The following is a 15062-nucleotide window of genomic DNA, read 5'->3' on the forward strand; positions in this document are numbered from 1 at the left end:
TGAAGGAGTGCAAGCTGCAACTACAAAGGAAGTTTTACTGCGGGGATGGATGAGAGGGGCGATAAGGAATACGTCGGAGGAACATCCCATCGAAAGAACATTACAAGGTAAGAAGTAACTATGGAGGAATCCATAATGTAGAATTTTGTAAAGGTATGTTCGGACGACCATGTGGCATCCGCACATATGTCCCGAATCGGTACCCTTCTTTGGAGAGCCGAAGAGGCTGCAATACCCCTGGTTGAATGAGCCCCAAGATGTTGAGGGGGCTCTTTCCCTGCCAATTTGTAGCAATCTAGAATGGCTAAAATAATCCATCTTGAAATGGTCTGTTTTGTGATGGGCAATCCTAATTTGTGTCCTGCATAACCTATAAACAGTTGGTCTGCTTGCCTTATCCTAGCAAGTCTGTTGATATAAAAACTCAAGGCATGCCTTGGATCCAGCATATGTAGCCTCTCTACCTCTTTCCCTGGATGGGGAGGAGGATAGAATGAAGGCAAGGTTATTTTCTGAGTGATGTGGAATTCAGAGACCACCTTTGGGAGGAAATTAGGCTTCACTTGTAAGACAACTTTGTCTTTGTGAAAAATTGTATGAGGAGGTTTGCAAGATAGAGCTTGTAATTCGCTCACTCTTCTGGCAGATGTTAGAGCCACTAGGAAGACTGTTTTAAGGGTGAGAAATCTTAATGAACAAGAATGGAGTGGTTAAAAAAAGAATACCCATCAGAAAATGTAAGACTAGATTTAAGTCCCACAAGGGAACTTGGAACGGCTTTGGGGGATAGACATTAGTTAACCCTTTCAGAAATTGGATTAGTAGGGGTAATTTGAAATATGATGGCTCCTCCGCAGTGCGCTTAAAGATTGACAGCGTTGCGAGGTAGCCCTTGATCGTACCAACTTGAAGACCTGAATTCGCCAAATAGAGCAAAAAAGATAACACCATTGGTGTACCGCATGAAAAGGGTTCGATATTCTTTTCTCTACACCAGCTACAAAATCTGTTCCAACGGCAGCGTTATAAAGTCTTTGTTGCTGGCCTTCTAGCTGAAAGCAACACCTCCATGACGTCATCCGGGAGGTTCCAATCCTTGTATGTCAACCTTACAGAAACCAAGCGTGAAGGTTGAGGGTCCTGATGTCTGGATGGAGAACCTGACCTTCCTTCTGCGAGAGAAGATCCTCTCTTTGCGGAAGCCGAATCGGAGGGCAGATGGACATGTCCAGAAGGTCCCGGTACCACGTTCTCCTGGCCCAATCCGGGGCAATTAGGATCATAGTCTTCTGGAATCTTCTCAACCTCCTGATCATCTGAGGAATGGCAGGGACTGGAGTAAACGCGTATAGAAGTGGAAACTCCCAGTCTACTACGAGGAAATTCCCTTGAACAAAACTGATTGCACTTCCTGTTGATACTGGTGTCGAACAGATCCACTTAAGGGGTTCCCCAAAGGGCGAAGATCTCTTGAAGGACTTCCTGAGCTAGCTCCCACTCGTGGGAGACTATGCTCTGCCTGCTCAGAGCATCCGCTGTCATATTCTTCTCTCCGGCTAAGTGAACTGCCGATAGAGAGATTCCTTCTTGAATTTCCCAAAACCAGAGCTGCATCGCCTCTCTGCAGAGGCAGTGATCCTACGCATCCTCTTTTGTTGAGGTAGCACATGGCCACTGTGTTGTCTATCATTATTAGGACATTTTTCCCCTGTACAGATGGCAGAAAAGCCTTCAGCGCTAGTCTGATTGCTCTCAGCTCTAACAGGTTGATATGTAGTCTGGACTCCGATGGAGACCAACGACCGCTGATGGTCAAGTCGTTGGCATGGGCTCCCCACCCCGTGAGTGAGGCATCCGTGACTACTGTTATCTCCGGCCATGGTTGCCAAAACAGTTCTTTTAAAATGTTCTCCCGACAGGCCCACCACTGAAGGTCTCGAGCCACTCTGTCCGGGACTTGAAGGAGATCTGACATTCTTCCTGAGAATGGCGACCATTGGGTTCTTAGTGCCCACTGGAGGGATCTCATTCTCAGGCGAGCCTCTGGAACTAGGAAGATGCAGGATGCAATGAGGCCTAGCAACCTCAAAAAGTCAAAGGCTCGAAGACGTTGGGCATTTTGAAACTTGGTGACCCTCTATAGAATATCTTGAGCCCTCACCTCTGGTGGCGAGGCTTTCCCCAGGGAAGCGTCCATGACTGCTCCAATGAACTGGAGTCTCTGTGATGGTATCATCTGTGACTTCTTTAAGTTGAGGGAGAAGCCCAGTTTGTGAAGGAAGTGGCAGACATAATCTAGCTGGATCTTAGCTTGTTCCGAAGATACTGCTCTGATCAACCAATCGTCCAGGTAAGGGTAGACGTGGATTCCTTCCCTCAGACTTGCAGCCACTACCGACATTAGCTTGGTGAAGACCCTCGGGCGGAGGTCAGCCCAAATGGCAGAACTCGAAATTGATAGTGAGAGTTGCCAATTGCGAACCTCAGGTATTTCCTGTGTTTGAGATGGATTGGCACATGGAAATAAGCATCCTGAAGGTCTAGAGATACCAACCAGTCGTGAAGCTGGAGGGCCTGAAGGATCTAAGAAAGAGTTACCATCTTGAACTTGTCCTTCCTGAGGAATATGTTCAATTCTCGTAAGTCCAAGATGGGTCTCAGTCCCCCGTCCTTCTTCGGTACTAGGAAGTAGGGGGAATACCAACCCTTGTTACTCTCCGCTGCAGGTACCGGTTTTATGGCACCTTTCTCTAGCAGTCTAGAATCTCCTGCATAAGGAGCGGATCTGGAAACTTCAAAGAGTTGTCCCCCGGTGGATGACTGAGGGGTGTGTGGAAAAGGCAGGTAGTAACCTTGGGAAACTGTCTCCAATGCCCAAGCATCTGACGTAATAGCCTGCCATTCTGCCAGATGTTGAGTTAACTGCCCCCCTACTGGTGTCTTGTGAGGGGAGATCTCAGAGGGGTTTAGAAGCGGCTGACGCAGATGCCGAGGCTAAAGTGGCACCTGCTGCTGCGGTTTTTGTACCTTTAACCCGTCCACCACGGGTGAATCGTTTCTGGCTCCTTTGAGCTGGCTGTCCTCTGCCTTTTCCGAATGCGGAGTAAAAGCGAAAGGACCTACCCCTTCAGGATGTTCTTGAAGGGCGATTCGGAGTCTGTCGGATTGCAGCCCCAAGAGATTTTGCTGCTGCCTTGGATGTTTGTAACTTTTCCAGGCTGTCATCAGCCTTCCTACCAAATAAAGAAGTGCCGTCAAAGGGCATGTTCAAAAGTCTGGCTTGTACATCTGGAGCAAAACCAGACTTCCGCAACCACGCAAATCTGCGGATTGTGGTGCTGCCATGGCCCTGCTGATACTGTCAGCAGAATCAATGCCTGTTTGAAGGGACTCGCACATTGCATCTTTCCCCTCTTTGATGATGTTTAAAAATGCATCCCTTTCCTCTCCTTCTGGAAGACAGTCAGCCGCAGATATAGCACACTCCCAAAGTGTATGGCTGAATCTTGCAAGCGTGCAAGTGGCGTTAATAGATTTAAGCGCCATGCTACATGCCGAAAATTCTTTTTTTGACATAGCATCAAACCTTTTATCATCACTGTCCTGTGGAATAGTAGGGTATGCAGATCTACTATTTGATGAAGTTGCTGCTTGTACAACCAAACTCTCCGGAGTTGGATGTTTGCTCAAGTATTCAGAATCTGTAGCAGATACACTGTATTTGGCAGATAGTTTCTTGTTAACTGCAGGGATAACTTCAGGAGTTTCCAAATTAGCAGAGATCTTTCTTTGCAGAGCAGCATGAAAAGGAACAGGATCTTCCTGTGGACCTTTAACTAAAATGTCAGTAAGGTCATCCTGCTGAAAAGAAAGTGTAGGTGTAGACGACCCCATGAATTCTATTATTTTAGCCATCAGAACCCTAGAAGGGGTCTCAGCTTGCTCCACAAGATCTGGTTTAGCAAACTCTACTTCTGGAGAAGTATCTAAAACACTTGCCTCATGTAAAGAGTCTTGAAGATCGTTTAACCAGTTGTCTTCAGAGATAAATTCTTCTGGTATGGGTGTTGTGGTCCTTTGTAAACCAAAAGGTCGCTCATGGTCAGAATCCTCCCCTTCCTCATATATAGAGGACAAAGCTCTAAAGTAATCAGACCTAGGATATGGTTTAAAACCCATTTCTAGGGCAGAAGGGGCAAAATTGGTTGTCACCGGTTGAGAAAACATTGAAGTTGTCGACGTGGAAGTCAAAGGCTTCGACAAACCCGAAAAAGGCATCGAAAAAGTTTGGAGAGACCTCAAAATACTCATCATCGAGGTCATGGTCGAAGTCCTCGACACCTCTACTGTCTGAGATGTAGTGAGTTGTAGGTCTGTCTTTTATCAGAGTCGACAGTGGCGTCAAAGACGGTGTCGAAGCAACCGATTTATGCGTCGACAGACCCTTCGACAAAGGCGTCGATGACGCAGATTTATGAGTCGAACAAATCTTCGATGACGCAGATTTACTGCCTTTACTCGATGGTCCATGACGCTCTCGGGTAGTTTCTTTCGCCGGGTGCAACGACTCGCAGTGTTTTGATTTTTCAGGTCTTTCACCCATGCTATCACCTTTAGCCTTCTCCGAAGGGGTCGAGGCTGCTTTCTCGAAGACGCTAAGCATTTTTATACGGAATTCCACACACTTAGCTGGAGAGCTGTGTTTCGTGGGGCAGGTGACCCTTTCCGGGGAGACAGAAGAAGACGAAGAAGAGGGAGATCTACGACGCCTCTTCTTAGAGTGTTTCGATCTCGAAGACTGATGGGAACCGCTTCAAGACCTTGAACGGGAATGTTTCCTGTGACGGCGAGGAGACTAATGTCTCGACTCTGCCGAAGAAACTTTCGAAGGAGTAGAAGTTTTAAGAGTCTCACCTCTTTCTAGCTTTCCCTTACGCTCCTTCAAGGCTTTCGCCGTCATGGACATACAGTCCTCGCATTCCGAACAGTGAAGCTCCGATCTCAGGCACCACAAACAGATCCTGTGAGGATCCGTCAACGACATGTTCTTCCCACAATCACAACACTTTTTGAAGCCGGACCATGGGGTCGACGGTTCGGATGAGGAAGCCATCGAATTAAGATGATATCTTCAAAGAATAGGTTGAATTCTCCTGAAGAAAGAACTGAGCAACACGATTGCGAGGCCCACGAAGCATGGAAAAACAGAACTAAGCAATGGTCGCTGCCCGAGTCCATTTATACGCACAAAGACGTCAGCGCCTAGACGGAGGCTGTCAAGGGACACCAGCTCGAGGGACATCGACGAACAGCGCCCTCTACTGAAAACATTTCTGAGGCCAGCAAGCTGGGATGTAATCTATCAAGATAAGGAATACGTCGGAGGACACAATTCCTTTGAAGTAGAATTTTGACGTGCGGCGCTGGACTTTTTATTTACGGACAGTCTGACATTTCCTTTGTTTAATTTAAGGAAGGGAAACCCTTCTTAGAGTTAGGGTTAGACAGGTTTCTTTCTTTTGGTACAAAATAAAAGTCTTTGACCAAAAGCATGCCCCTTGTGTGTCAGCCTCCTCCTACCACACCCTCACAAAACACATATATTTTGATAATAGTTTACTGACAAGACAATGCTTACCTGAAGTTTTCATATGTTTGAGTGTGTTCAACGATCTAAAAGAATATTGTATATTTGTACATGTGTGTGTCTAACTGGAATTATTAAAGTGCACTGTATGTGTGTCATTGTAGTCCTAGACCACTCCGACACCCCTCCTGAGTCTAAGCCCTGCCGCTCTGCTACCTACCTTGATTGAATGTGGCTACACTTCAGTGTCTTTCCTGTTCACCATAATCAGTTGTCCTCCCGAATCCCACCCCCAGGGTTGATTCTGAAATCCATCGTAACAGTAACCAAAACGAAAAGAGACTTGGAGGCATGAATGACCCGAACAACTCAAATTGCAGGGAACAAGAAAGGGCACCGAAGCGCAAGTAGACAAAGCAGTTTCTAGCCCAGTCTACAGTCAGAAAAACAGTTTCTAGGGCGCTACAGGACGACGTTTGAAGACGGACAAGAGAGAGACAGCAACAGCAGAGGAGCAAACGGGATTCCCACTTCACATTTTTTAGAGTGAAAGTATATTTAGAACTGGTTTTCTGACCCTGACAGTAGACATTGACAATGTTGGGAAGAAAGGAGAGCAGAGGTAAAGGGTACCAAAGATCATGGCTCACTTAATATTTCTAATTAAACTGTACTATCAGTCAATGCTCAGTGCACATAACAAATCATCTGGTTTAGTTGTTAAACTATTGCCCATGGCTCCAAGATCCATATTTGTAGGGATGTGACATGAATGGATATTCTCTTTGGAAAAAACATTTATACAAAAATAGACAACATGTCTCTTTCATAAATGGATAATTGGCTTAGTAATCTGTCTGAATTCAAACCTGTGACTTCCGGGTTGAACACACAATTCAGCAGCAAAAACATAACTGCACTATCTGGCTGCTGTGATAAACCAGATGGTGTCTCACCCGCTGGTCTCTGGGGATCTCTCTCTTAGATGGCCAGGGCACAGCCATCGACTTTGGATCCAGACCCTGGGGGTGGACCAGTGCGGGAGGATCACCTGGGTGAGGGGCCTTCGGGGCATGGGGGTGAGGAAGCCGATGGTGAGACACGGTATTCCCCCCTTTTTTTGTTTATCTAACCCACCCTATTTGTTAGGGTTCTCTGAGATCCCAACCACCCCTTTTTTCACAAACATTAGGCCGAGGAAGAGGGTGACATAGTAACATGACTAACTCTCATACATCGTACTGGACATGTCCCACTAATCGGGTCAGGCAAAGTCAGACACTTGACTCCAAGTGCATACACCTGATGCCGATTAGCTCTTCTCACACGGATAAAAGGCAAAACCGAAAGACACTGAGCAAGGCAGAGCACGAGTACGAGCAGAGCTTCTGGGACAAAGGTACACCTATTGGAGCAGAGCGACGGACCAAGGGGCGAGAGCAGCGGGTCGGGAATCCCGAGAGTTCCCTACTTGAGTTTGTTGCCTCCGACAAGCCACGAAAGACACGTGGAGAAGGCCAGATCCCACAGCAGAAGGCTGCATTCTGCTCTGAGGACCCCAGCGAACCTCCTGGGGGAACGGCAGAGTTGGGGAGGTGTGCCTAAGCTTGTAGAACTAACCTTGACTCATGAATGGGAAGCGTAAAACCAAGAAAGAAATGCACACAGCCGGTGAGTTGGCAAGCAACCTGAGAGACCAATTTGTGTTAAATAAAGTTTGAAGTGGTAACATTTTATCGCAAGTGAAGGCTGCACGTGTGTGGATGAGACACGATGAAAGGCAAACCTGGGAATTAACTTTCAAAGTAAGGACAGCTGTACTTTAAAATCAGCGATACTTAGTAACGCAGTGGTCCAGCCAAGGAAGCAGCCCACTCGAAGGTCTCAGTGAAAGGTACATTGTTTGTAGTGATAAAAGTGAATGAACTGCAAAAGCGAAATAAGCAAAATTAACCCTATGAGAAGGGGAGAGTAAGAAGCTGAACATTGAACTTTGAGTCGAAGTGGTCCTGCAGAGGTATGTAAAGAAGGCCACGCACATTTGAAAGTATTCAACATCCGAAAATGGTCTGAGCCCGATTAAGGGAGATCCGAAGTGTAATGAGCTTGGGGAAGGGAACCCCTGTGCAAGTTTTGTTGAACTGTATTTTAAAAGGTGCGAGTCCGACAGAGGGGGACCCATGTGAACTGTGTTTGTGAAAGGTCTGAGCCTGACAAAGGGAGACCTACATGAACTTTTTTAAAAACATTATTTGGAAGTGAAAAGAGAGCCTTTAACATGGAAGGCCAGGCGGGCATCAATCCACGTTTTGGAACTGTTTATTGTGTTGAAACCCCGAGCCAGAGTGCGTCATTCTGCCTATAAGGACTGCCTTACCCAGTGTGGTTTAACGTGGGAAGGAGAGCTGATTCAGCCACCTTTATTATTTTTAACACAGATTTTTCCTTTGCATACATTTCTCCTTTATACACTTTTTTGCACAAGAGATAGGGCAGGCATTCGATTTTGTTAGCATCGGCCATTTGGATTTGACCGATTCCACTAGTACTGTTTTGTTTATCGTTTGATGGTTGAGACTACTCCCATCTTAGCTATAGGGCAAATTAGGAGTTTTTCCAACCCCATAAACATCAATAAAATGTATTACAAATTGTACCTACTGTGTCTGTGTCATACTTGTGATACCATGACTCCCCTACACTGCCGTCCACTTTTGCCTCCTCCACATACACTGCACACATACTCTGTGTGGCCAGACATCCTGATGAAGAGCGCATGCTGTTGTGTGGGCACTCAGGCCCCATTCCCTCACTAGCACCAACTCTGCAGACCATGTTCGCCCAATGGGAATTAAGCAATGAAGTTTGCAGTGTACGCTGTGTTTACAGCAGCAGTCAAAGTCATCTGGCATAGGAGGTGAGCATTTCCAAAAATTGCATTTAAGTCTGCTCCCCATCGCCATCTCCAGGATTTCCAACATTCTCCCTGCCCTTCATAGCCCACAATATTGAAGGTTTAAAATAGGTTGGTGTCAATTAATTCTCTGTACCTCTGTACTCGCTGTTTAATAGGCTTCTCTCTTAGCAAAAGGTGAAACTATGGCACATGAAGGGGTGAATGGGAGAGGTGGTGCAGGGTTGGTATATGCAGAGGAGTGCCAGAATAGACCAGCTAGATTGCTTACACCAGGACTCAAGAGCTGCCGGGTAGCAAGGATCAGTGAATCACACTTGTAGATCCTGAAGACTCAATAGGAGTGCCTATAGTCAGTTAACAGGTGTATAGACTGGAGTAGTCACTGACAGGCAGTGTGATGAAAGGATGACATCCTCAGACCGAAATCTCTTGATGGTTACCCGCCTGTGCAATCTTTCGGAAACGTAAGCAGACTATGGGTGGTACCATTCATTACCATAGAGTACTTAAGCCACTTAAGCCCCCAGCTAACTCAATGTATCTGAAATGTTCCAGGACTCGGCTAAGTGGACACATCTTTATTCATGAATGCAGGTAATGCCCAGCCAGCTTCATCTCTCATCTTTCTTTAACAGACTTTCAATGTTGCATCTTTACTCCTACATTCCACATTCTATATTCTCACACATGCCATAAGAATGCTACAGTATCAACTTAAAAGGGCACCGTTACCTGTGTGCCTACAAGGTAATCTAACAGTGAACAGTATGTGCTACAAAGTAAGTATACTCTCTTCATTGTATTGTTGTCTTTCATCTTGTAAAGCCCAATGATGCCACTAGTTAAACATGGCATTATGAAATAACCAAACATTAAACTGACATGCCCCCATGAGACAAATACATAGGAATTAACAAATCTCAGAGAGGCTGACTTCAAGTTAAACGATAAACTGTTTATCTAGCAGGAACCCTTCGTGGCCCACAAGTATTTTGTTTAAAAAGCACTTCACTCTTTAAAGCTCATTACTCTGCAAATCGGAATGTTTAGGCTGCACTTCCTAGTTACCAATTCACTCATTATACTCGGTCAATCTCACTTATACAAAAAGCCACAATGTCAGAATAATCAATGTAACTATATTTTTAAGTAACCAATGTCCATCAGCCTCTTTGTGCGCCTGGACACTTGGCTCTCCTTGGAGCCCCCAATAATATGGTGCAAAGTCTTGAGGACTCTCCAAGGTGTTGAACATTCCAGGGAACTGTGAAGAAGTCACGTGCTGAACCTCTCATGCAATGTCAACCATGTCCCACAAGAGACCAACTGTGCCCCAGCTCTGAGATCCTTCAAAGACACCATTGGGAATTCTCCCAGTTTGCCTGTATACCATCAGTCTACCGTTGTAACTGCTAGATGTTACATTCAATGAAATGTGTTACTAGCAGACCATGTATGTAGTGGACCTGGGGAATAGTAAGGGACATTAAGAACCCAGCCTGATTACATCTTCAGCCCACAAAGATAGATGAAGGAAGTCTTACCCGCAAAAGCTCCTGGTTCTTTTCTTCCAGCTGAGCTTCCAGCTGCCGAAGACGCTCTTCAAAGTTTCCGTGCCTTTCCTCAGCCTGTAAGGGGAAAAGAGAACCTCTTAAAATGAGACGATGTGGGATGAAGGTGTGGAGCGAGGGATTTGGAAGCTAATGGCAAGGGTTTGGTAGATTCTGTGTCTGCAGAAAAGTGGTACAGAGGGCTCACCTGAGGCATGTACTCTCCATAGGCAGCACAGCTTAAGCAGGTGCTTCATATGGACAGGATGCCTGCAGCAGGTACATTTTACTGAGGTACCTCCTACATAAGAGCATGTTGGAGCCAGTATCTTCTACAGCTTGCACATGTAAGTCAGCTACAGAGCGCACTTTGACTAAATTTAAGATTGCGGCCAGTCCTCTCTGGTGTCATGGTGTCACTATCGGGATCACTGCAGGTGGTCTTTTTACCGATCTTGAATCTGTTTTCTCCATGTGTGAATACAGTTGGTGTACTGGAGGAGTGCAGCAGGTGTTGTTTCCGATTTTCTCATTCTATATGACATATCTTAGTCATCTTGTAACTCGATTGGAACAAAGCACGTTTCCTCTGCATTGTGCTCACGTTCTTTCACTTTGCTGTCTTGCAACTAGTTCACCATGCCCTCTATAACAGTTCTCTATGCGTTTTCATAGAATTATCAATGCTGTATTTTTTACTGCATGCTTTTTACCGATTTGTTTGCTGCAACATGCAGAGGAGGCCCCACCTACCCCAGAAGCCCCCACCATCTCCTCATATCATATTTCATCACTCAAACACCCCCAAGCATTTTGCGGCAACATTTTGGTAAAACATTGCGATACAAAATCTGTGGTGAAGTGTAATTGGGAAGTGTTAGGGGAGTTTTCCTAAAGTCCACTTGAGGTAAGATTTCATAAAACTATCCCTTGGCATACAGGTACCAAATTCTTTACTACCCAAAGGATCCTGGTAGAATGGCAGAGGAATAAGGCCTATCATAGGAGGAAGATTTGAGCTGTAGGTAATTACACTGGACGCAGTAAATACAACAGTCCAAAGAAACACTTACACTTTAAATGTTATATTGAAAATATACATTTATTATTATTTACACAAATAAGGTAGACAAATACTTAATTCACTAACCCACACATAGGAATTCTCAATAATACTTTTCAAAGGTGATTACTTCAATAGTAGTTGCTCGCAATTACAATTGTTACAGGGTTTGACACTAATGACAGTTGTACCATATTGTTGGTACCAACACACACTCGTGTTACTTCACAGATGTACAGTAATTGTACGGTAACAAAACCATATAGGATAAAGTGTTTAGGAAGGAAAAAGGTCAGTTATACACATAGTAGCAGAGCTTAACGTTCTAGAGACACTTTTCCTACCTTCTAACGCTTTGAAAGTCCAATCCCTAACTATATGGAAAAGTCAGTGTAGGAGTGGAGCCAAAGACTTACAAACTAGCAGAATAGCAAATGTTCCACAGGATACTTTCAGTCTCAATACAATTTAGGAGGATCCAAGGAAAGGGCTCCCAAAAGGGACGCAAGCTGGCAAGCTTGGGTCAGAGGTAGAGTCGACACCCTGGACACCTCTTCACGCACTCCAGTCACTCTAGAGCGACTTCTTGGTTCAAGGTAAGTTGTACCTTTCATCCCCACAGTACCTTAGGTTAGAAGAAATTAAATGTAGCTGGATTTTCCTCTGGGCAGCAGTGACAGACCCAGTCTCCTGAATCCTCGGTCTGGAGACAAAAGCAAGTACCCTGAATGGGATGTCTCAGCAGCAGTCTCGAAAAAGGACCCTTGGCATGGATTTCTTCAGTCTCCTTGGTCGGTGTGTGGTTTTCGTGCCTTTCTCGGCACCAACAAAGGATGCTATTTGCCCAGTCTATCTTCTTTGCTTCGGACGTCCTGCACTCTTGTGATGGGACTACGATGAGTCATGTCGTACCTCTGGAGGTCCAACTGGCGCTCACCAAAATTCAGGACGGATTCGGCCTCGCAAAGACGCTGCACTGCAAATGGGTCGGAGGTCTCCTGGTATTCGCGGTCTGCAGCTCTGGAAAGGCACAGCACCTCGGGAGATCGCTCAATTTGTAGTTCGTCTCAGGGCTGGCTGGTCCCAACAGCCAAAAGAAAGGAGTCATTCTCCTCCAAGCTCTTCTGTCGAATAGAAAAATGGGATCAGGAAAGCAGTGATCGCTTCAGAATGATTGGAAGAGTCTGCAGACGTCTCAGGTCGGCTTCAGCTTCGGTTCTTGTGTTCCAGTGGTTGACTTGACTTTCACATCAGGAACCTCGCCTTTTATTTGGTTTTTCCACACACTCCTCTGCAAACTATCAGAATTTTACAGAAAGGGGTGGTGGCTGTCCAATCAGGACATCCAGCCCCCAGCAGGAACTAGTTCCATTCAGGCACTCTGGCAGAAAAAGGGCAGGGGAGTGAATAACTTCTCCCCCACTTCCTGCCTGCCCAGACACACTGAAGCCTAGGCGGGGACACCCAAGGGTTCCCGGCAAAGGCAAAACACACACACAGACCTCCCTCTCCCAGAATGGTAGAAGGGCTAACAAAGAACAATCACAATATAAATGGCGAAAAAAGAAAAGAGCCACCATGTTAGTACATAGGTGACCCTATTATGCATAACAGACTGTAAATACAGTCCGCGGTAGAAAACAGCACAATAGTTGGTAAAACACATCCGCATCCACTGCCACAAGACACAACTATAGGGTTGTTTATGTGACTAAAAAATCGCAGGAGCAGGGAGAAGGGGGATACTAGGTATTCCCTTCGCACTCCACATAAGGTGGTGTGTGCTAATCTCTCCTAGTATAACGTTTTAAGAAGGATACAATATCCTTAAGAACAGTAGCTACTAAGGATCAGGAAATAATCTTAAAGGAAAACCCAAAGGGTTCCAGCAACACTGCACATAGGGTGCTGTGTGCTGCAAAAGTTAAACACAGATGCCTTTGAAGAGATATGGAGGAAAGCAAACTCCATACTAAAAGGTAAAACACAAAGAACAGAGTTCCAAAAGTGAGAGCAAATAAGAATGAATGAGGGGAAAAAGGCTCCCCTCGTTCAGGATAGACAAAACGTTCCAGAAGTCTAGCAAAATGTGCTGGGGATCTCACTAGCAGAGGGGATGAAGCAGGACAATCATACTTCTCCCAAACAGTAAGCAGAACGAATACCTCTAGAACTGGCCCTTCCCTTCTTACAGCAAACATTAGTACCCACCTTGCTGAGGGCAGCAACGCGCTGTGCTAGCTGTGCCTCAATTTCTGGGAGAGTCTCGGCCTTCTGCAAAGTCTGCTGCAGCTTCTGCTTGGCATCCTCTAGCCACTCCTGCAGCTGGCGGTTCTTTTCTTCACTCTGTATGTGATGAAGCAAACAAAAATCTAATGAATAACAGCAAGGAGCCCCCATAGGCTTTACTTTGTCAACATATGCCAAAACCTTGATTAACAACAAGGGCGCCTACCAAAGCAAATCTGCTGGAAGCAGAATTTAATGCAACAAAACTATTTCAGGAAACTATGTGTTTAACATCAATCCATACACTACATACAAGCAGGTTTTCCTTGAATGACTTAGCCCTATCCAAATCTCAATGTAAAGGCCTTTTTAGGCATCAAGGCTAAACAAGGACCTCTCAGGAGAAAATGTAGGTATAGGAAAGATAACTCCAAGAGAAATTAACCAACTGAGAAAACAAAAATTAAAATCATCTTGCACCTTGCACAAATGAGGAGTTACAATTATCGAAAACAGTTAAAAACTCAGCAATTGCTAGATCATGACTTTAATTGGGCAATGAAGAGTGTGTCCTGCTGTTCTTGGTCCGTTTCTTCCCCCACCACAGGGTTCCTACTCTACTGTTGGTTTACAATGCTCTGTTTCCTTTTGCCCTTTCTCCCCTCTAGGTTCCCACTCCATTGAGTCTACTGTTACTGATGTGTGCTCTGTTCTTCCCTCCCCCCACCTTTGTCATTCTCTGTTACCCTGCTGTTGCATTGTTAGGCCTCATGGTGTGCCACCCGCTGGCTTCTTGTTTTGTTCCCTTGTGTGACTCCCCCCCCCCCTCTGTGTGCCTGTTCCCGTGTTACGCAGCACTGGACTGTGCCCCTCTCCCTCTCTTCTTCCAACTTTCCTCCTTGCACCATTTATGGTCCTCTCTATGTCTCCCATCTATTCCAACTGCTACTCTATCTCCTATCCCTCTCACTAAATCTGGAAGGAAAAAGTTCAAGAGGGAATTCCTGGTCTTCAACGCAGGCCTCCCTATCGCCGACGCCTACACCAGTGCTTGCTCCAGACGGACTCTCACGACATCCTCTTTGTCGTTCCCTATCGAGCCCTTATATGGTCTCGGCTCTCTCTCCTATCTCTTCCTCACCCATTAAAGGTGGCACTCGATAGAAGGTCCTCTTGGCCTCCTTCGACTCCTCTAAGACCGTGATTAAGTATATCTGAATGGCACCGTCTTGGTCCAGGGCCCTACTCCCTTTCGATAGACGTCTCCCATGTCTTATCAACTTCCATCCTTCTCCCGCTACTCTTACTAACACCTCTCTGGCTCCTCTGCCACCTCCTGCTTCCACCGGACCTCTGGCACCTTCCTCCTCCTCTGGCTACTATGCCACCTTCTGCCACTACGCTAACCACTCTCGGGCCCCTCCACCACCTTCGCTGGGTGTACTTCCTGCAAGTACCGCACCCCGGAAGTCTTTCAAATGTGGCAATCTGCTCCACGTCGCTACTCTTAATTCTCGCTCTGCCGTCAAACACTCCTCTGACACCTGCCACCTCCTTGAAGAACTTGACCTGGATGTTCTTGCTCTCACCGAGAGATGGTTCACAGCGAGATCTGTCACAAGTTTTGACACTCTCCACCCTGACGGCTACAAGATCCTCTCCGAGCCCAGAACCAACCAACCCAGAGGTGGAGTAGGTCTGATCTTTCCAAAGTGG

At 46.0% G+C, this 15062-nt stretch overlaps 1 protein-coding gene across 7 annotated transcripts in view; it reads right to left on the reverse strand.

Moving 5' to 3' along the window:
* Positions 1 to 15062, reverse strand: part of PPFIA3 (PTPRF interacting protein alpha 3) — an 841741-nt gene that overhangs the window by 491008 nt on the left and 335671 nt on the right. For all 7 annotated transcript variants that reach the window (XM_069605740.1, XM_069605757.1, XM_069605735.1 and 4 more), the window contains 2 exons: positions 13329 to 13463; positions 10049 to 10132 (listed from right to left, as the gene is read on the reverse strand). In XM_069605740.1, the coding sequence (XP_069461841.1) occupies positions 10049 to 10132; positions 13329 to 13463 (219 nt within the window). The remainder of the gene's footprint in view (positions 1 to 10048; positions 10133 to 13328; positions 13464 to 15062) is intronic.

Source organism: Ambystoma mexicanum, chromosome 1p, assembly GCF_040938575.1.
Source record: "Ambystoma mexicanum isolate Mex_15411 chromosome 1p, UKY_AmexF1_1, whole genome shotgun sequence".
NCBI classification, from domain to species: domain Eukaryota; kingdom Metazoa; phylum Chordata; class Amphibia; order Caudata; family Ambystomatidae; genus Ambystoma; species Ambystoma mexicanum.